Raw genomic sequence first — 22,006 nt, 5'->3', positions numbered from 1 at the left:
GCACTACTGAAACAGCAATTTCCATCAGACTTCTTGGTCATTTTAGTGACCCTGCTCCCTCCCTTGTCCCAGCTTCCCCTCCCCACATCACCCACAGATCTTGTGCATTAATTCTCACTCAGGATCTTTCCCAGCATGAAGCAACTGGCTTCCCTTGAGATATAACCCGGCCACAGAGGGTTTGCTCCAGGGTCTGCTTCCCACTGACAGTAGGAGCCAGTACTTTCCTCACTCCCAGATGTCCCCCAGACCTGTATCAGATGGCTTTTGCAGTCTGAAATCTCTCCACACCATCCACAAACACATTCCACCCATCCCAGCGCTGCAACCCAAACCCCTGAGGTTGTGCAGAAGAGCTGCTCCGGGAACTGTGATGCAAATGTCCGGGTACAATTAGGGCTGCAAAATGCGCATATGCATAAATGTGTTTTACTGCCTATAGTGAAAACAAGGGCTTACATGATTAGGTCTTGCCCTGGGGCACACCAGGATTCTAGTGGCAAGAATATCCTACCTGTGTCCATGTGAAAGTCGGCATCTATTTTTGAATGGATCAGTAGATCCCAGAAGATACATAACTCTATCTTCTGTCTACTGAACAAGGATAGAATGAAACTTAATTTAAATAATTTTGGTAAGCTGAGAAGACACCTACACCCAAGATTTGTTCTTTGAATTACCTGCTAAGCAAAGATTGAGGTAGAAGTAACATTTTTCTACATGAAAGGTGATATTAAAATAATATTAGCTAACCATGCAGTGATCTAATATTTTATGTGTGTGTAATTGAAAAGAAGTTTAAAATACCTGTAATTTGCAGATGTAGTGGTCTCAGTACAAAAACATCTTGGGACCCGAGAGCTTCTTTCATCTCTCTCAAATGTCTTGATATAAAATAAGTAGATTTTTACCAGAAGATAAAATACCAGCTAGTGCCACAGTCCCATGCCTAGCTGCTAAACAAATGTAGTGGTATTACTGACAGAGAAGGAATTAAAATCGTCTGTGTGGTGGGTTTTTTGAGGTTCACTTTGGGATATATTTGTAAGCAACATGGTACGCTTGAATGCCAGCTGGCAGAACGGTTCCAACACATTCACCCTCACCTCGGGAGGGGTAGTTTGCTCTCCACTATTTCAACCCCTTACTTTCAGAGGTGTTAAAAAAAAAAAGTTCAAAAATGCCTTCAGAGATGAGGGGGCTGCAGGGGGAAATGCAATTCTCAGTTTCTCAGCACAGCAGGATAAAGAATCGATGACATCATAAAAACCATGACAAAATCCATTTACAGTGGTGTGCCCACAAATTTTCATTCAGTCTTCCTGTAAGTTCAGGTAGGCAAACATCGACATGTTATTTTAGGAGAGAAGGTTTAAAAATACTGACAGGCGGCTGTTAGAAAGGGCTGTTGCTTTCCTGGGCCAGGAGACACACTCATTTGAGCCAAGGGCTCGGACAGCACAAGAGCTTTATTGTATCTGTGCATCATACCACACTGCTCATAAACAGTTGGATTATTCATGAGCAAAAACTTTTATTTAATTTTAAGAGTGAAGACTTACATTTCTTTAGCTGGAAATGGAGTTGGTAGCAGTTTAAATTTCTTTTTCTTAACTAAGTGTTAAAACTGCTGCTGTTCTGGAGAGGAGCAAGATGACAGAACAGCCTGTTTGTCTCTGGTGTTTACTCACTCAGGACAGGGAAGGGTCTAAAGAAACATCTGGTGTCAGCTTTTTTTCCACTAAGTAAAAAAAATAAAGCCAGTAAGTTTTTTAGAGAGAAAAGTAAGTTCATGAGTCATGAAACTTTAGCTAGAAGTCACAGAAAATGAGAGACAGTGAAGACCAACTATATTTGTTTTTACATAACCCATAAAGGAGAATGGAGCATTCTTATTCATGTTTGTTTGGTTTCTGGTTTTTTTTTTAAATTCTGAATGTGTCTTGATTTACATTTCCAGCTGGTAAGAAGGTTGTGAGAAATTTAGGTGCAGAGGCCAGAGGGGTGAGAAGGGCGGGAGTTAGGCTGGCCACAGCTGGGAGTTTACAGTGAGTGGAGAGTAATGAGGTAGCAGGAAAATTTCTTCCCCTCTGGCCTCCCTCCCCACCTTCTCTCTTTTTTTTTTTTTCTTTTTCACTTTGAAAAAGGACAACGGTTTCAAAGAGGAAAAAGGGTGCTTTCTTTCCCCTTTCTCTGCCCCCTTTCCTCTCTATTCTCATTCAGCCTTCCCACGGGTCACCCCAGGTTTCCTGTGTCCCAGTGGGAACTGCAAGAGAGCAGCACTGAAAGCCCCAGGGCAAAGCCCCCTTCGTAACTTGCAGTTGGACATGAAAAGCAGGGGAGGACTAGTCCAAAACCTACCTCTGCACCTTGTGCTTGGGACACCCATGACCGTCCATTAAGGCCTCAGGATGGTGTGGTGTGGAACTCCTTGAAACAGTTTCCCCATGCAAATTCTTATGGGGAGAATGGAGAAGTTGATATGAAAAATCACCTTTTGTTAAAATTTCCTCCCCCTCAATAATAAAATGGCCTTGCTAAGAAATCCTGTAATCTAAGTACAAGCTTAGCACCATCCATCAAAGAGAGGATGTGAGCAGTGCTTGTAAAAAGTTAATAACCTCCATGGTGGGACAGGGCAGTGCTAAAGGAAAGTGCTGAGTAATGGCCAGGAGGATCCTTTCATCTCCCGGTGAGCTCAGTGACTGGAAATGTGAAGTTCACTTCAGTTAACAGCAGTTTTAAAATGTCTTTTAAAATTACTATGGATAAACAAACAAACAGAAAGGCTCAAAATCCAATTTTTATGACTTGTAGGTTTTTGGGGTTGTTTTGGGCAGCTTCATGGGTCTCAAATTCATATGAAAAAAATGAAGTGCAATTTTTAAGCAAACAGTAACCAACCAGGGTAAATGTCCATCTTTTCTTGACACAAACAATTGCCTGAAAATACAATGTTAGTGCATGTCTCAGCAAATGGGGAGCAAAAACATAAGCCCTACTTATTTTTTTTCTGTGTATTTAATCATCTGCATTGTTGAGAAAACCCTGTAAGTCCTCACATACAGTTCAGGTCTTTTGAATTCTTGAAAACTGTATCCCTTTTAGAAACTGAGCACAAATGCCTACGTGCGCACTTGCACCTAGACCATACACAAATGGACCTAATTTATTTTGGTGCCAAACAATGCTGTGAAATACTTTGACTTTATTTTAAAGAAAAGCAAACAATGACCAGTGCTTGTGATGACACAATCTGTGTCATAAAATGCACCCAACAAACCATTTACATTGCAAAAAGTTGCCCCAACTGTTGTTTATATTGGAAGTAAGATTAGCACATTCATATCCCCTGGCTAGCAGATGCTATCAGCTGCAATCACTTGCTACCCACCAGTGACAGTGAAGAAGGGGACATTCTCAAAGTTGAGATATGCAGAAGTATTTATATTGTTTTAAAAGACAGCTCAAGCCCATTTCGGTTTGCTGAAAAAAAAATATTGGTAAAAATGTAGTAAAATATCCTTATTTGTGTGAGTACTGTGTAGAATGCAATCTAAAACTCATTACGAGTTTAGCTGGTATAAGTCAGCATAAATCAGAATAAGGCTGATTTATTCAAATTGAGGAAGTAGATTTTGATATGTTCTATTTAATGCTTCTTTATACTCCTTGATAAAAAAAATGTCTGAGGTTGGTGAATTAGTCCCAGTATGCCTGATAGATAGGCTGCTTCCAAAGGCTCTCCAAAATATTTCCACTCTCAGGTCTTTTGCTCTACTTCACCTGCTCAAGATAAGACTGGCTACGAAATCTGGGGCTAGAAAGAGCATGTCCCAGGCCATGTTGGCAGATAAGGAGATATTTCGGTTTTATGTATTGTTGCTCAACTTTTAAAGAACATCTTGTGCTTTTGACCAAACTAATACAGGACACTGGTGATGCCTTTTTATTTTCCTTTTCTTTCTAGAGGATCTATTTTATGGCTAGGGTGGATTGATTGATCTGTCAAGTCACCTGCACTATACAGACTTACTTACGATTATGGGCTGGAATTAATTATTCAAGTGAGTTTGTTCAGTTGCATGTTTCCTAGTATAATATACCAGAAAAAAAAAAAAAGGCTCTTTACCTAAAACCCTAGTTCACAGAATGGCCCAACCCTAAATCACACATTGTGAATTATCTTTTGAATGTGTTACTGTGTTGTCCATGTGTAAGCTTGCAGCTGGGGCAGAATGTGAGTGGATTTAGCATGCCAATTTTTAAAAAAAATTAACATGTCCAATTTTCATTACACAGTTTGGTTTTTTATTCCCCAGAACAAAAGTATAGGTATTAAAAAAAGTTATTTTATAAATAACTATGACCACTGTTTGTTTACAACACTTTCTCATTTCTGCAATTTTTTTTGTGGACAGAGTCCGGTAAAGAAGAAAAATAATTTCATAAATTCTTATTTCTTTAAAGTGGATGGTGAATGATATATGCATGGGAAAGATGACTCAAAAGAGGAAGTAAAGGGAGTCACAAACCAATGACCCATGGAGGCTTCCTGTTGAAGTTACACATTGAACTGATCTTAATGCCCATTCAGAAATTGGGGAAATTTGGAAATGTTTTCAGATTTCACAATTGGCTTCTGTTTTGTCACAAGACCAGCTGAGTCCTCGCATCGAAGCACTTTCAATCTTTCAGATTCCAGCTCAGGCCCTCTGGCCTATGGTTGTCTCTCAGCAAAATAGAAACATTCATTAAGCACCAAGTGCCCCACTTCCAGCCTGGGCTGTCCATTCAGGCTTCCCCCTGAAGTGCCGGTTCCCACAGCAGGACAGAGCCCTTCGGGGAGGTGTCGGCTGTCAGGAGTCAGTTGTCAGGATAATTCATGGCCTCGGGGGAATGCGGGCTGAGAAGCAGCAGCCTTCTCCAGTTCTGGGGAGTTCAGGCACATCAAAGCCGGGATGTGCAGCGGGGAGGAGCGGCCGCTGCTCTTGAAGTTGCCAGCTTTCCTTTTTCTGTGAAGGCTAGGGAGTGCCAGGGGATGTGTTTGAAGACCTGGGGAAAATCTGGGCTCATTCAAGCTGGAGCTGAGCAACAAAAGAGAAGGGCTCCGACTTAGTGAGGCTCGATGTAGATTTTGCTCAAATGGGTTGGAAATCAGAGGGAAAGAATACGTGGGGCCTTGCTGCTTCGCTTTGCTTTTGCACTGGCACAGTGCAACTCACTTCAACTTCTCTTTCACAGTGCAGTAGACAAGGAAGAGTAGCTCCACCTTGCTGAGCACAAAAAGCTGTTCCAGGGGTCCAGGCCTTGTCCCTCAGGATGTGTGGTTTTTTCTAAGAACATGTATCTTTCCCACTCCTTGCGTTCAGGGAATTTGGGAGCAAAAACAATTTACTGAACTTTTTTTTTTTTGCCTTCTGTTTTTAAAACCTAAGCAAAAGTTTGCCAGGTGTGTGAAAAAACCACAAGTTTTACTAAAGTATCTGCATGGTGAGAGGGGGAATGGAAAGGTCTGGAGCTGTCAGGGGAGAGAACACAGATGGGTAAGAGTGGAGATCACTGGTATGGATGAGATAGGGCATGACCAGAAAAAATGAAATTTGCAGATTTTAGTTCATTTCAAGTTTTAAAAGCTGTTGACGTTCAGCTTCTTACTGAATTATGGCTGGAAAAGTGATACCTATTCTTCCTTTTACATTCAAATGTATATACAAACTCTATACTATATATATATATACACATCACCAAAGAAGGGGTTATATGAAAATGTTTCACTTCTACTGAGTGAGTAAACAACCAAAGGTGTCCCTGTGTCTGGGAGACTGCTCTAGCAAGGCGTGAGAAGAGTAAAAAGTGAAGATGAAATGGGAAAGAATAAAAAAAACCAAAACAACAGGGGAAATACAGTTCAGAGCATTAAAATGGATTTTGTATTTGATTTACATGACAGTCATGATTCATTTTAAGCTATGTTGTTGTATGGTCTTTGGAACACATTTGTCAGCATTATGTCTGCAGGCAGTTTTATAAGGCCAGCTATAGTGTTGAATAGGCTGTAAATACAGCTTGCTTTATTGTGTAATACTCTTTCTACTGCACAGCTGAGTGCAGCCATTTGAGAGATGAACACTCAGCCTGGGTCATATCACTGGAAAAGACTGCTGGATGTTCCTGCCTGATTCCTCTTTGCTGGAGTTTCCTAGGATTCCCCATCTTTCCTTTTCTTCACCTTCACCATGCTTTTTGAGTGCTCCCAAGTCAACCTGAATCAAGTTCCCCTGGGACGGGCAACTTAAGATGGGTTTGTCTGGCTCTGCAGCGGCTAAAATGTGCCCAGGACATAATTGCTCTGTAAGCAGGCAACACAAGAAGGGTACATGTGCTCAGTCCAGGTTTTTGATCTGGAACATACTGTAAAAAGGACATAGTGTGATGACATTTATCAGCACTGGCCATCTAGTTAACAACCCTTTGAAATGAACAGGCAAATAACACCTCAAGTCTATTGTTTTAAGTGAAGTTGAAACAAACCTATAAACTTGTCCCACTTACTCTGTCTTTGCATCAAGATAACCGTAGCTGGGAGTTTTTTGCTAAAATCTGATTATCTAACTGACAAGTTAGCCACCCAGAATGCTTGCAGATGGCTGACATGGCACTGTCCAACTGTGAAAAGGTCTTGCCCATTTTGCCAGCTGTGAAAGCACAGACAGGGTTCCACAGTGAGTTAAACTGCATAAAGGAAACCAAGTGGTATTTACACCTTCTCCTTAAGTTCCTATGTCAAAAAGCCACCTGTGGATTTCCTTGCTGAAAGACCACTGGGAGTACTCCAACTGAATGTCCAGAGCAAAATTGATCAACAAGGTCTTCTGAGTAGGCCAAAGGGTAAGGAAAGTGGCAGTATGTTATGGATATGTTATGCAAGTCAGGACTTCTGTCTGTACCTGTTGTTGCTGTTAGTCTATGGGACTGTCATTCCCACAAATTTCACACATATTAAGCTTGATTAAAAACAACCAAAGGAGTATTTAGCACTCAAAGAATCCTTTCATTATGGAGAACACTGAGATGCTTGTTACATTTACACTTAATGAAGTGCATAAAAGACGGTTGCTAAAATATGCTGCACTCTGGCATGTAGCTCAGTTAAGAGAATTTGTGGGGGTTTTTGAAACCTGGTCTCAACAGCAAATCTAAAAAAAAGCAACCTTTCTGACAGTACTGATCGTATCTTGACCAAAAGTATAAGAGGACCAAGTAGGCTACAAATAGCCAAGTAGGTAGAAAAAACCCCTGTAGAAATTCTGTATACCTTGGCAAAAATTCTGTTAACTGTCTGATCTCTTCCAGCAGAGAAGTGGAAGTTTCCACCCTGAACTCAAATGTTGTTATAAGGAGGTAAAAGAGCAAATGAAGGAATGAATTGCTCATAGTAAGCCACTCACTAGAAAATAGTAAACAGATAAGATAGAAATATCACAAAAGAGTACATGCTGCAAATACCAACAAGTGGCAGCAGAAGGATAATTAGCACTTCAAAGAATTTTTATTAAGACAAGTAAAATTAAAAAAATAGTCTTTCCTCAGGCAAAATGCACATTGAATTTAGACCTGTAGATGCAGGCAGAGTTCACTGCCTCCTCCACCCTGTGTATGGGCCTAGTACTTCACAAGACTAGACCCATAGCTATGCAACACTGGACCAGAAACGTGTAGCAGTTTTACATGGAGCTACACTGGGAAAAGCCTACTTCTGAATGGAATACTAGTAAATTTGAGACTGGATTTTATGAAGTGTGTGGGTGGTGGTATGTGTCAATTATGTCATTCCATTATCCTAGTGTCCCTGCTGACTTAGAATATACACATCTTGAATTCATTAAGTGCTGTGTTGGTCTAGGAAAGAAAATGAAGGGAATCTTCTCTTCTAGCTTACGGATAGAACTGATTCAAGGTTTACGAACAGCACAGACTAAATTTTCATTGTTGCACAGTACATTTAGACAGAGGATGTAAAGTGCTCTGAACCACTCCAAAACATGTTGTAGCAACCACCTGCTTTCAGTTCCGGTAGCTTAAACAAGTGAAGTAAGATAGACTTGTCAGAGAGAAGAGGTGAAATGAAAGATTTGATTGCCACAATAAATGTAGGAGGAAAGATTAAGTTTGGCTGGGGTTTGAGAGAACAGATCAAGAAAGCCTCAAACTCTTTATTCACCTCCATATTTTTTGACATGGTTGAGGTGCTTGTGTTTGCCTGAATATTGAGGGTGGCTCTAGGTTATAGTTTGGGAACTACCTCAGGGCAAGGAGCAGAGAGCACAGTTGATAAGAATGGAGGTAGTCCAGCCTCACCTGCCTTCTGTTGACTCCTACCCAATATTTACAGTCTGGCCCAAAAGGAAAGACTGCTGAAAAAGCTATTTATGCAGGTTAGCATGACCTTGAGCATTCGCTGAGTTAACACGAAACCTTTTATGGACCATCAGGGACTCTCTGGGACATAGGAACCTCCAGTGGATTGGAGGCTGGGATCATGAAAAGAAAGGCAGGAGAAAAGCAAGGAGGAGGAAAAACAGTAAGTGATAAAGTTAGCTAACATGTCTTTTCTGAGACAAATACAAAAAATACAGTCAAACTGTTCAACAGCAGAGAGAGCAGAAGAGAGGGAAGCTGTAGACATCAATTTCTCATTTTGATGAGGCTTTCAAGACATTTCAAAGGACAATGTCTTGAGCGAAGTAAGGACCTGTGATAAGGAACCATTCTAAGTTACATGGTTGGTGAAAATATATAGACAACAATTACAGGACAGCCGATTGAAAAAAGAGGTTGCATTTCAAAGAGGATATCTCAGCAGGGACACAATCAAGATCTGCCTGGAATCCATTTTATAGTTGTGGTATTTGGGGATCAGTCAAATGCTGGTTGAAATTTTATTCAAGCTCTAGGACATGGTAATGGTGCCACAACCTAAGCTACCTAACTGTTATTCCGCATTGAATGATGCTAGCTGACACATCCTTGAAACATTTCACACAGTTTTATAAAATGTTCTTGAAATCTTAGAATTCTATTGGAGGAAATCTGGTTTCATTGAGCATTTATATGTACAGAATCTGTACAGAATTAACAAACATACTTGGAGCTTTAAGTGGAAAACAGTTTCTGAAGACTCTTATTTTTAACAGAGGTATGTTAAATGGGAATGCATTTCACTGGGCTTCAGAGTTTCTTAAATGGAGATTTTCTTACCTTTCTGCTAATGACTAAAGCATAATTAGTGTTGTATTTAATAAGAAGAAATTCAACAGTGACCTTATAGCCATTAGAGTTGGGAAAAAACCCTCTTCAGTTCTCTTCAGTCTCCAATTAGCTCATGGGTGGAAGTTACAAAAAAACTGCAGAAGTTACAAGCTCGGCTCTGCTGCTGGTCTCTTCTTGTAACTCATCTCCTCTGAAAACAACCAGTCTTTGAGGACTCTCAGAGTTGTGGGTTGGAACCTGCTTTTCCAAAGTATTCTGCTCCCATGTAAGTAATGTAGAGCCTGCTCCTTCTAGCATTTTAGCATTTGTATGTTCCTGTTTGCAATGAGTTGTGGCTTGTCTGAATTTTACTGTCTGAATTTTACTGCATGAATATAATAATAATAGGACAATCCATGGAGGAGGCCTCTTCTACTCTTGAACAGACTTACTGTGGTGTAAGAATGGCTTTTTTGGCTTTGATTCCAAATAACGTAGGCTTAAAAGAAAAAACAAAACAGGTGTGCCTGAATAAACTCTCAAGAGTTTCATTGATCTATTTGATTAAAATAAATGACTTAACATATACTAAATAAACTGACATGTGCAGACAAGGTTTTTAAAATATGCAGCCCCTCCCTTTCAGGAGTTTGGCAGCAGCAACACAGAACGATGCCAGCTGGATTACAGTCTACTTGTATCAGGGCAAAGACAGACAGTGCTTTCTGATGGAGCTGTAACTCTCGAAGAAGTAAATAACCCTGGCTGTTGACTGCTGCTGTTGCCTTCACGGCTGGGGTCATAAAAGGGACTGAGACTGGATAATGCCTGGATAATGCTATTCAAATATTTTACCTTAATAAGCATTGATGAGCACGGTTTGCATTAACCTGGCTGAACTGGTGCTGAAGCAGGTGAGGATGCAAAGCATAAAACCTCTATGGCAACTGGTATAAAGGTGGGAGCATCTTGCATGCCTCACCTATTTCTAAATCAATATGAACTATTTATCATCAGTCTAAATACAAGTCTTCTAAAGCACAATATTGTCCTGGGCAAGCTATTTTAGTAGTTTACCTCATACAAACAGGTAAAAGCTGCTCTGCTAGGATACAGTCCTATAGCATAGCAGGCTTTGCAGCCTAAACAGATCTAAGGAATGATCCATTCGCTCGTTTTCTGCTTTTCTTAGAAAAACATGTGTTTCTGCATCTTGATTACTTGTTCTGCCTGTGGTCAAGAAGACAAATCAAGATCAATTTATTTAATATGAATTAAACTTGAGATAATTGCAAGATCTTTTTAAACTTCTGTAAATGCCAAGGGATTCAATGTAGCTGAATCAAAACAAAGTTTTTTTCCATCTATTTTAGATGTGGAAGTACATGATAAATGTACAAAACAGAGGCATCGCTTTACCAATACTGGAAATGTGGCCTTGTCTCCCTTGGAGAACATCTGTTTGTTGTTATGCAGCTGTGTTTTGGGAAAAGCAACCTTCAGAGCAGAGAAATACCAGTTCCATTCAAGCTTCAGGAGCAATTCAATTAAAACAAGTGTTAACTACTGGAATTTATGAAGTGTTTCCTGCCTAATCTTATGAAGCATGTGTAATTGCTGTGGGTGGTTAAGACTTTAGTTTTATACCTGCCTGGCTCTGCTGATTTAAATAGAGAAGTAACAAATTAGATTTGAGGAAGTGGCTGGAAAACAAAAGGATACAGGTGTCCCGTGCAATGATGCTAAGTTTCTTGGGTCTTTGCTTGTTAGCACATAGGGTATCACCCAAAATTCACAGGAAGAAAACCACAAGGATAATAAGCTTTTTGTTTTATTTCAACACCAGGTTGATCAGAAAACTTCCCACAGTTCTTGGCAAGCTGAAGTCAATGCCAGATATATTTCCAAATGACTTCTTCACTGGTTAGTTGTTTAAAAAAACCAAAACAAACAAAGGGTATGGAGTGATCTATCATGTGTGCAGAACACACTAGCAGAGACCAGCACTCTCCCCAACATTTACCAACAGGCTACAGCAATGTATTACTGAGGAGTGTATTTCTGCTGACAGATTCTTTCCACCACAATTACAGAGAGAATAATGGCAGAGAAAAAACACCCATATGTCCCCATTAACTTTGCAATCTGTCTAATCTGTGTGCTTACAAAGCCCTCATCACATCTCAGATATTATAGTGATAACAGGGGAGATTAGACAGACTTCAAAGCTGCAAGAGGAATACGAACGTTGATTCCAAGCCATGATTAATTTGGCCAGAACCTCACACTCCTTTAATTTAATTAAGAACATAAGGAGCAATCAGAGCAACGACAAGCCAAGAGAGGGACTGAGCTGGCAGCTGAGGACAACATGGGCTCCCCAACAGGTAAAGATACCCACATGAGATCTGTCAGGCTGTCCAGGGAGCACACTCTGCTGGGAGTGGGCAGGTGATTCATTCTCCATGGGATGAATCCAACTGATTACAGCATGTGTTTTAGAACTGGAACTGCGTTAAGCTAAATGACCATTAAATAATTAATTACTGGAATTAAAGACTAATAATTATATAAATTGAAATTAATGGATCTGGCAGCTGCCTGTGATCATGCTGTCATGTTGCAGTGTGTATAAAGCAGTTGGTCTGTCAGGAAAAGAGTAAACTGCTTCCAGTGGGCCAAGAGGGAAGAGCATGCACCGTGACAGCTGCACCCAGCATAAGGCACCATAGGTTCACACCCTTTTCCCCCTGCAGTAACATGCTGATGTGCCAATGCCAGCAGGCAGAGCAGCCCCAGTAATGCTCATCTGGCCACAAAGGGATGTGCCATGCGGCGAGTTAGCTTATTTACAGCTTATTTATGCTTCTTTCAGCGATTAAATCCCTCTCTCCCTCCTCTGCTGCCAGGACCAGATGTCTTACTTGCACACCCGACTTCTGTGGTTCCTGGCCAAATATGGGTTTGCTGCACGTACAGCATGTTCTGTTCTACCACTTGGGTACAACATATATGCAGCCTATGCATCTGTCATGCTGGAGGTGCCTCAGAGGGGCATATGCAGTCGTTCAGCCAACAGCCTGCTTCTTGTTCAGCCTGAGGAAAGTGGTTGCTGGCATTGGGAGGAGGTATTTTGGTTCTGGCCTGTGCAAAGTCTAGTGCAGAGACAGTGCAGGCACACCTGCAACTTCCTCAGCTTAATTTGCTTTGCAGCAGGTGGTATCTTCAGCATCTTCTCCAGTGCCTGCAGGAGGGCAACTCCATATCCCACACTTGGGATCATGTGAGCACATCTTGGTCACACTTCTAGTCTTAAACTGTCTTAAAGTCCTACCTATACAAAATACGGAGAAGAGGAGGTGTTACTAAATCAAATCAGAACTGCCCTTATTCTGAAAACACATTCTTAAAGGATTCTTCCAACAGTTTAAATAACCAGGCTGAAATTTTGGTAATTCACAAGTCCCTGATGTCTTTGTGTGCACATGGCACAAGCCCCTGGCTTACCTAGAAGGCAGTCCTGAGCAGTTTAAGGTACATATACATCTAAAAGCTTTGAATGGCCTAGGGCATGAGTTTACACTGCCTTAATTATCTGTACATTATCTGTCCATATTTCCTCTCATGCCCTGTGGCCAATGCAATATAACTAATGACTCTGACACTGCAGACTTAAGCTACCTCATGCTTACTGCCCTGCCCAGGGCAATCCTCATGGAAAAGAAGTGCTGTGAATTCACATCGTGGCTTATCTTAAGGTAAATCATATGAGACTGATCTGGCATAGGTTGACATAAAAGTGTCATGTTTCTCTGCAAGTTTGATTAAATCAGTTTATTACCAGAATTTAAGTAAAGTTTTCTTTGTACAAGCTAGTGAACAGAAGTTTCAATTTTACCGTTGTGGGCATAATTTCCCAAGAAACACAAATCAAACCAAACCAAATATAATAACACTTAGACGACAATAAGTAAAATCACAAAGATTTTGGTTGCATCACACTTTCTTGTGTAGATAAGGCTGTCAGAGTGCAGAGGTTTTTACATATTTGACCAAATCTGAGCATCTACAAAAGTCAGCATTCAGGGAAAGGCTGTGCTAAAGTGTGGAATCGACTCTTCTGCTGGGTTGTTTTCATTTCAGAGCTGTCCCTGCTTTGAGCAAAATGTTGGACTAGATGATCTCCTGAGACCCCTCCAACCTGAATTAAACTATGAGCCATGATCTGAGTGGGCCATGGAGCCTCCCTCCATAGGCAGTGAACAGCAACAGGCACTTGAAGGGATCAAGGTCTATTTCTCTACAGTATAAGCATGAAATAAGCATTTTGTGTACTGTGCAATGCTGCTTTTATACCTCTGTTATCAAATGTTTCCTTCTGTCCTGCCTGAAGAATGAGGGCAGACAGAATTCACTGGTATCTGCACCATCAACTGGATGGGTTCAGCCTTTAAGATACATTCATTAAAAAGAATCAGTATGGAAAACTTAAAAACAGTTTTGGGGAGCAGATACAGGCCACAGTCTTGTAATTAATTTAGAATAAGCTGCCCATTTGATCTATTTTTAGCCACATTCATCTCAGTTCTTCATGACTACAGTGTTCTATGTAGCAGTATGTCCCCAAAGTGCTGTAGGGTCAAGACATAGAAAGAAGTGCTACTTCTACTCATAAAGACTATAAAATAAATAATTATATGGGCAGAGGGACTTACAAAATCTAATTTCCTGTGATTCACTTGCTAGCTGTCACACTTTCGCATGCTCTTTCTGTGGGTTTTGTGATTTCTAATAATGTGACTGATAATGTCAGATTCCAGACTTCACTCCCTTGGGTTATATAAAGCAGCACTGATCATGGGCAAGCTCTTAATGCTTTCTGTTTTCACTGATATTTGTGAGAAGCAGCCAAAAGAAGGTCCTGTCATAACCATACCATTTCTACAGTGTGTCCAACTGGAGCAAAGTGAAGTACTAGAAGAAAGTCAGCCCAGCAAGAATGTTGTAAAAGCAGCAATGGAAGTATTAATGCAGTGGGTCCTAGACCCTGGTTAGTGTTTTTTCTTGCTTCCTGCAAAGAACTTAGAAAATGTGTGGAGTTTCTTCATTGAAAGGTAAAAAAAAAACTGTGAAAACTGCAGAACTATAAGACATCTAAGGATCTTTTGAGAGAATAAGATCCCACATTATGTCCAGTAAAGGAGTGAATTGACCTGCCTTTTGCTATTCAGTGGGGTAGTGATAGCTTGTATTTAATCTGGTAAAAAAAAAAAAGCCAGGGACTCTTTTCAATCTTGAGAACAGCTGATGGCAGGGATCACACCTAAGCTCTACAATCTCCCAGACCAGGCTGGTTGCTGCTCCATGTACCAATCCCACCTGTGTCCAGCATTTTCTGGGGCAGGACTCTCTGGCCTATGGCAACAACATGCCACAGACTGCACTTGAACAATAGAGTATTATCATGTACCAAAGCTCAGAAACATGGCCTGGATTTCTCATTTATTTAGTGAAAATGTAACTATAAGGTTATATTCCTCTAGGCAGTCTGGTAACTTAGAGAAATCTTAGTGTTATTTTAGGAGAACAAATTGGATTTATTTGGCCGAGACAAATATTATAGAAAGTATAATATTTATTATAAAAAGTATAAAATTCTTCTTCCATAGCTGGAAGAAGCAGGAACAATTTGTGGCATCCATCCATCCGTCCGTCCGTCCGTCCAAGACAAAGCTGAAGCAGCAAATTTAGGCTAAATAAAAGTTGGGGAAAAAAATGTACTATATATAAAATAATTGTGTTAACTCCAGAGAAAAGTGGCATTTGCATCAAAGCCTCAGTAATACCAAACCTCATCAACAGCTTTCAGTGGTTTTGTTTCCTTTTTACCATCTTAACTCTTGCTAAGAAAAAAATTCAGACCAAATTTTTTAACAGATTCACAACAGCTTGTGCATCAGGACATGTTTGGCAGTACGTGTCTGACAGGAATTTTTCTGCCTCCTAGAAAGGTTCTGCTAAATATTCATGCATTTGCCATTGAAAGAAACCTGATTCTTGGCCAAAATGAAGCTTATTAGCAGACAGAAGAGGAGGGGTCCTTCCTCCCTGCTGCACCTCTGATTATTGTAGGTTTTGCGTCACACCTGGCATCTGCAAACAGATGCTTTCAAACCCAAATTAATCTACTTTGGAAATGATTTATAACTTGAGATATTGCCAATTCATGGCATTTTTTTTAAAGGTTGTTTTTAAACTTTTATGTAGAATTCATAATTTGTGGGAGTTCTTTCAGCACCATCTGTCTATCAGAGGTGACTAAAAAAAAAATCTGCCTTTTTTAAAAAGTCCAAAACAAAACATGAGTATTTCTTTTAACATGCTTTCTTCTTTTGATGGAGATCTCAAAAATATATTTGCTATTAATGAAAACTAGGATATATTATTAAAAATCTCAATTTGTTTGAGAACACTTTCAATAAGAACTGTTTCATAGTCTATTTTTCTGCTGAAACCTTTTTCTAAACAGCTGCAAACATGGTGAGGAGAGTGATCCAGTAACAGAAGGGTTCTAAGTTTTTGGGTACTTAGTACCAGCTGCTGCTGAGCTATTTGTGCCTGGGGTCAGGATGGATGTGTTTGGAACAGAGATGGAATGAGCTTCCGTGTGCGGGTGGGAGCTGTCAGCACCTGCTTCAGAAAGGATGACAGGAGAGTCCATGTCTCTACCCCAACCTCTTGCTTAAAGGAGGGGCAGCTCTGAGGTCAGACCAGGCATCTCAGTACTATACCTAGTTTAGTCTTGAAACTCTCTCAGGATGGAGGGAGACTGCACTGTCCTGGCACCTGCTTAAATGTCTTCATGGGGAAGAAGTCACTGTTCATAACCAGGCTGAACCCTGAACCTTGAACCTCTCCCCTTCTATCTTGGAGTCTTTCATTGTCACACCAAGAAACACTGTTAAGGGCCTGCAACCATTTTCTTGAAAACCTCCCTAAAGGTATTGGATATGACCTTAGGGTCCTCCTGCCAAAGCTATCCCTTGTCCAGCCCATCCAGCCCAACCAGCCCAGGTGTCTCAGACCCTCCACTCCAGCCCAAACCAACATGCTGCCCCTGAGCTGAACTTGCTGCAGTTTATCAATGACGTCCTTGTGCTGGGGAACTCAGTACTGATCATGGTATGCAGACATAGGGTAACAAGTACTGAGGGCTGAGAAGCTGTCTCCTAAGTACCTGACCTGTGGCAGGCCTGTGTGAGATTTCACTTTACACACTGTGTCCCTGCAGTAGTGGCTGCTGCCCCTAACCCGCAGTGACAGAATATACACAGCTACATTTCAGCTGTGCCAGGGCAAAGGGGGCTTGACAAACGGCAGCAGTGAGGAGCAGGAGAAGGCCGTAGACCTGTCCTCCTCTGCTTCCCAAGCTATGGAGGGTGGTAATTTCCAGTGGACAGGAGGGCTGGAAAACTTCAGCTCCCATGTAAAGTACTTTGGCTGTAAACTTCAAAGTGTTTCCCAAAAGGAAGTTGGATTGCTATTCCTGTTTTGTAAGTCAGGAAGCCGAGGAAAAAGGGAAGGAAGTGTTTTGACTGAATTGATCTAGCAGCTGCTGGCAGAGACTCTGAGTGCTGCCTATGCACCGCACTGCCTCTCAGAGCAGGGACCAGCTCCAGCCGCCTCAGGCACGCACTGCACTCCATGGGTGCTCCATGGCAAATTCCCACTTGGAAATCAGGCTGGTGACATGAGAACAACAGCCTTCAAACTGTGCAGATTTGTGGCTTCAAAGAACGAGTGCTGGTGAGAAATACCATGAATTAGTCATAATCTTATCAAAAATATTTTATTTATGAAAGTAACAATTATACTATACAACCTATATTGGAAATACATTGAATAATTGCTAGAATAAATACAGGCAATTAATTCAATCTTTTTATAGAATGAGAAGATTTATTTGACATTTGAATGTTAACCCAAGCTTTAACTTACATCATAAATAGTTAAAAGGCATAGTCAAGTTTTTTTTATTTTTACCGTTTCTCTTGCTTTTTTTTAATACTGTTCTATTTTGTAATCAACATGAATCAACTCTCCAATCATTAACATAATATTAGTATGACTTTCAAGCAATCATGTACCTCAAGATAATCAGACAATAAGGTAGTGTGTGTGCAGTTCATACTACAGCAGAATCTATTCCTGTCTGCATAAAAAAGAGAAGCTGAAAATGCTTCCAAGTTCTTTAAGCATCATATGCCGATTTCTGCTTTACCACAGTGCTTTTAATACCAGAATCTAAAAAAGGCAGCTGGTCTTTCTGTTGCTCTTTATAAAGTATATTAGAGCTCAATGCCACATTCCTTTGGCTGGTGAAGGACTGCAGAATTTAGTCCTGAATATTATTTCTCAAAACCATGGTCCAAACTAAATGTCCAAGACTGATTATTAGGCACCAAGGAAGTGATGCATTTGCTAAGGCTTGATGTTTTCTGATAAAAAAATTGGCTTCTTTTCTGGTAGATATGCTGTAGTCAAAAACAAATTATTGGGCTCAGTACTGGGGTCTGTATTACACTGGATGTCTGAGAAGGTGATGTTTTTATTTTTTGTAAACTGTATGAATGGCTCTGCAGAAGTTTTATAGTACAACATACACATTTTGAAAGTGTTGATAAGTTTTTTCTTCCATGACTTTTTTAATGAAAATTCTGAACTATTTGCTTGGTGCTAGCAGATTATGAACACCTATGACCATCAGTGAATTCAATAGCAGTTTCAGGTGCCCAATATTTTTCCAGATTAGAAGTTTTTGACTGCTCAGGTCCCATATAAAATCAGTGGGAGGCTTTCCATAGCAATGTCTTTTCCAGTGGTGTGGAGGCCTGCCTTGCCTTATGGTTTATTGTGCATGCTAGGGATATTAAGCTCTCAACAGAGAAGCAAATTTCCCTTTTACAATGTTATCAAAACAAAAACCCCAAATTGCACATATCTACCCCTTTGGCCTTTTTTTTTATGCACAAATATGCTTGTATGCAAAACCTGACAATTTTGGGCCTTACTTAATAAATGTCTTATAAGAGCACATTTAAATGCCTTTTCACAGAAATAACCATTCATTAGTTGCAAAAATGCAGAGACACTTTTTATTCTTTCTGTTGTGAACAATATCATTTCAGCAGAAATTTGGGGGGAGAATGTGATTTTTTTGTCCCCAAATATATTTAAAAAGGCTAAAGAACAAAATGTTGGGGAGGCATCTTTTTTTGGCAGATAGTAAAATATAAAATATGTGATTTAAAAAAAAAGTTGGCTTAAAAATACACACACACAAATAATACAATAATATAAAAATACAGCTCAGCCAATGGCCTCTTAAAATTTACCTTTGGCATTACATTTGGCAGCCTAAAACAAAAGACCCTTCCTATAAACAGAACTATAAAAAAAGAAAAGTTCATAAATTAGGTTGCAAGGGGTTGTACAGTCCTTTTCTTGATTCTCCAAACTCCCTTTCTTTCTGTCCACACACATAAGCATGACCAGTGAGGTATATAGAATGTAACACTGTCAGGCATATGCACAATAAAAAAGTGCATAAACATAGACGTTCTCCCCTTTTCTTGTGAACAGGTCGTAACTGTGTGGTTTGCGTCCTTCCCCCCTTGGAAACAAAAAAATCTTTTTTTTTTTCTTTTCTTTTTTTTTTTTCTCCTTACTTTGGCAGGATGAAAATGAACCCAGAGGAATATAAGTGTCCTATTCCCAGCAGCAGTGATCCATTTCCCTTGGCAACATATGTCTGATGCCACAGATACTACAAGGTCGTTGGGTTGCTTTACAACTCTGGGTAACTTCCCACGGAAACATCATACGTCTAGCACCATGTCGTAGTGTTGTTGCTCTTTCTTCCGCCTGCCACATTTGTTGATAAGAACCATGTACAAAGTCAAAAGCAAAACCCAGTAACATGCATAGAGTATTGTGCCAATGATGAGAACTGTCTGTTTTGACTCAGAAAATGGCTTTTTTGATTCCTTGTAAATAGTGAAAATTACGCCACCTAGGAGGATTGTAAACCAAATGGAGACTGGAATGAGTCCTATAAAATTAACTACAATGGTTTTCCTTCCTGACGTGCCCCACCCTGCTTTGTTTATCGTGGCAATTGCAAACATCTTTGCTGGCAGTAAACTTGACATGTACAACACTGAGTAGAGTGACATGAAAACCATGACAATGTTGCCCCTAAGGAAGCTGGCAAAGGAAGACTTTATCAGGCCAACTAACTGAACTGTCAACAGGAAGAGGAGGATGTTCCAGATTTTTCCCCTGTAGAAGAGCTGAATTACTGTGGCAATAAGGAAGAAGGGAAAGAATCCAGTGATTACAGCTTCATAGGTCATCCACAAATGGTGCTTGTGGAACCACATTGCATTATAAAGCCACTCTCTAAAGTAGGATTTACTCCAGCGGGTCTGCTGATTCAGCCACCTGAGATACTCTATTGGTGTTTCCGTAAGGCACTTGGATCTAGCTGTGTATTTTGTTGCATAGCCCAGACTTAGCACTCTGTTAGTTAGATGCCTGTCATCTCCAAAGCTGCACTGGGAACCCATAAACTCTTGATTGTACCAATCTTCCACAAATTCATGGAGTAAAGAGTTTCTGTACATTCCCAGAGGTCCACTGATGCACTGTACACAGCCAAAGTAGGACTGACAGGCTCTTTCGATGTTAAATGCCATCCAGTATCTCACACTGCTCAGAAAGGAGATCCAGGAATCGTATTTGTTCAAAATCTGCAAAATAAAAAAAAAAGTTTTCCTTTTAGATGAGCTCTTGAAACAGAAAATATGCACATTGGAGCAATAAGGAATTTGCAGAGACTAGAGCACCATTACATGAAATGTGGTGGGAACCTCACTCCTGTGTCCTACCCATGGCAAACCCAGGAGCTACTCAAACAGCTCTGCCAGGACATTGACAGGAAAGGTGAGATGAAACCTTCAAATGTCTGCTTCACCAAGATGTTCTTTTTTCCTTGCAAGCTTTCCTATTCTCCACCAAGAAATTTCCTTATTTTCTGTCTCATTCTTCCTTCCCTTTTGTCCCCAGTTAAAGACCTGCTGGATTTAGACTTTCCCAAGAGGAGCTGGTGAGTTCATGGTCTTCTGCTGCTTTTCTGCACATGCACATCTTTGGAACTCACAGGACTCCTTCCAGCCCTCCCAAAACGATGCTGGAGCATGAGAAAAGCTGAGCACATGGTCTTTGCCCTACATTTTTGGTATCATAAGGCTGGCCCTAGAGGTTTAACCCTGAACTGTGTCCCATATCCAGCATTAGGTCCTCTGAGGAACAACCTGTTCTGTCTCTGCAGTACCAGCCTGTTACCTTGTCCCAAGACATATGGTGATACTCCAGCAGAGTCTTCCTCAGGCCCACATAAATGTCTCAGTCTTTCTCTTCTGCACAATGCAAAGCTCACCCAAAGCTCAGACCTACACTTAACATAGACATATTCTAAGTCTGAACACTCAGTGGATGTATGAATGCATGCAGATGCACAGATCCATGGCTTCACACCCAGGTTCTCAACACACACCTTGTGCCAGAGGATGTGGCAAGGAAGTGTGTGGGTCTTTGGCCTTCTACAACTATAAAGCATTGCCCTGCAACTAGAAAAAAATAGTCTTTTGCTCTGACAGGCCTAATATCTGTCAGGTTTAATTCCAGGACATATTAGAAGCTTGGGGATAGGCTCAAGCCTGGCTCAAATGTATTTGGTGTATGCTGGAAAATGACCTGGGGGGAAAAAAAAGCCCAGAGCCTTCATTCTGTCACCTTGCCTCACAGAGGACACACATCCTTCCCATTGCAGATGCTTATGGATCTTCACTGTCACAGCTGAACCTGTACTTCCTCCCTTCACTTGTACTCACATATGCCTGGAATTTCACATGCATAGGCTGTGTACACCCGCTTTATGGTCAGTCTAGAGTTCCAAAGTTATTCAGGTTTCTGTGGGAATCCTAATTTCTGGAGTTATGAGCCACATGCCTGAAATACTTCTGACTACTTGGGCATTCATTAGTAAGTTCTTGCTCTTTTACATTGCTCTTTCTCCTGTCTCACATAAAAAGCTCAACTGAGTATTGGGGACTGATCCTAAGGCCAACTAAAATATTCATACACGTTTCTCTCTATAAATTGCAGCAGAAGGAGTTGTGTCAAAAGGAATCAACAGCCTTTTGCTGTAGTAGTCAGACAAACTTGGTAATGCTGGAAATCCTAACACTTGTGGAGCTGGTCTGAGTTGGGAGTTTTCTCTTGTCCTGCCTGAGAGATGGGAGACCCAGCAACACACAGAGTGCACAGTGCATAGCATTTCAAAATTACTTTTATTTCTAACAGTCTTGGCTGCCAGTAGTAATATAATTGAAGACCTTGAGGTGCTGGACATGGCTTTGGGAGACCTGTTCTCAATTTCCTGCTCGTCTATAGCTTTTCTATGGTACCTTGAGCAAGCAACTATACCCAGAGACTCAAAGATGCCACAACAGTCCTGACAATGCCAGTGCCCACCTTTTCACATGTAGGGGGCAGAATATTATTTGTTTGCTTGCTATGAGTGTTAAAACCATACAGTGCTCACATCCAAGAATAAGAGTTTCCATTCAATGGACAAAAAGGCTAAGGTATGATAAAAGCACCTATAATGGTATCACATATTATATATATA

The 22,006-nt window shown here is 40.7% G+C and overlaps 1 protein-coding gene across 1 annotated transcript in view; it reads right to left on the bottom strand.

The window, feature by feature from the left end:
* Positions 1-17,191: 17,191 nt before the first annotated feature.
* Positions 17,192-22,006, bottom strand: part of HAS2 (hyaluronan synthase 2) — a 19,765-nt gene continuing 14,950 nt past the window's right edge. Inside the window, exon 4 of the mRNA XM_008642621.2 lies at positions 17,192-20,063. Coding sequence (XP_008640843.1) covers positions 19,131-20,063 — 933 coding nt within the window. The 3' untranslated portion in view covers positions 17,192-19,130. The remainder of the gene's footprint in view (positions 20,064-22,006) is intronic.

The sequence above is a fragment of the Corvus brachyrhynchos genome, unplaced genomic scaffold (genome assembly GCF_000691975.1).
Source record: "Corvus brachyrhynchos isolate BGI_N302 unplaced genomic scaffold, ASM69197v1 scaffold28, whole genome shotgun sequence".
Classification (NCBI taxonomy): Eukaryota; Metazoa; Chordata; class Aves; order Passeriformes; family Corvidae; genus Corvus; species Corvus brachyrhynchos.
The sequence above is the reverse complement of the archived record's forward strand: the minus strand, read 5'-3'. Positions and strand labels throughout refer to the sequence as shown.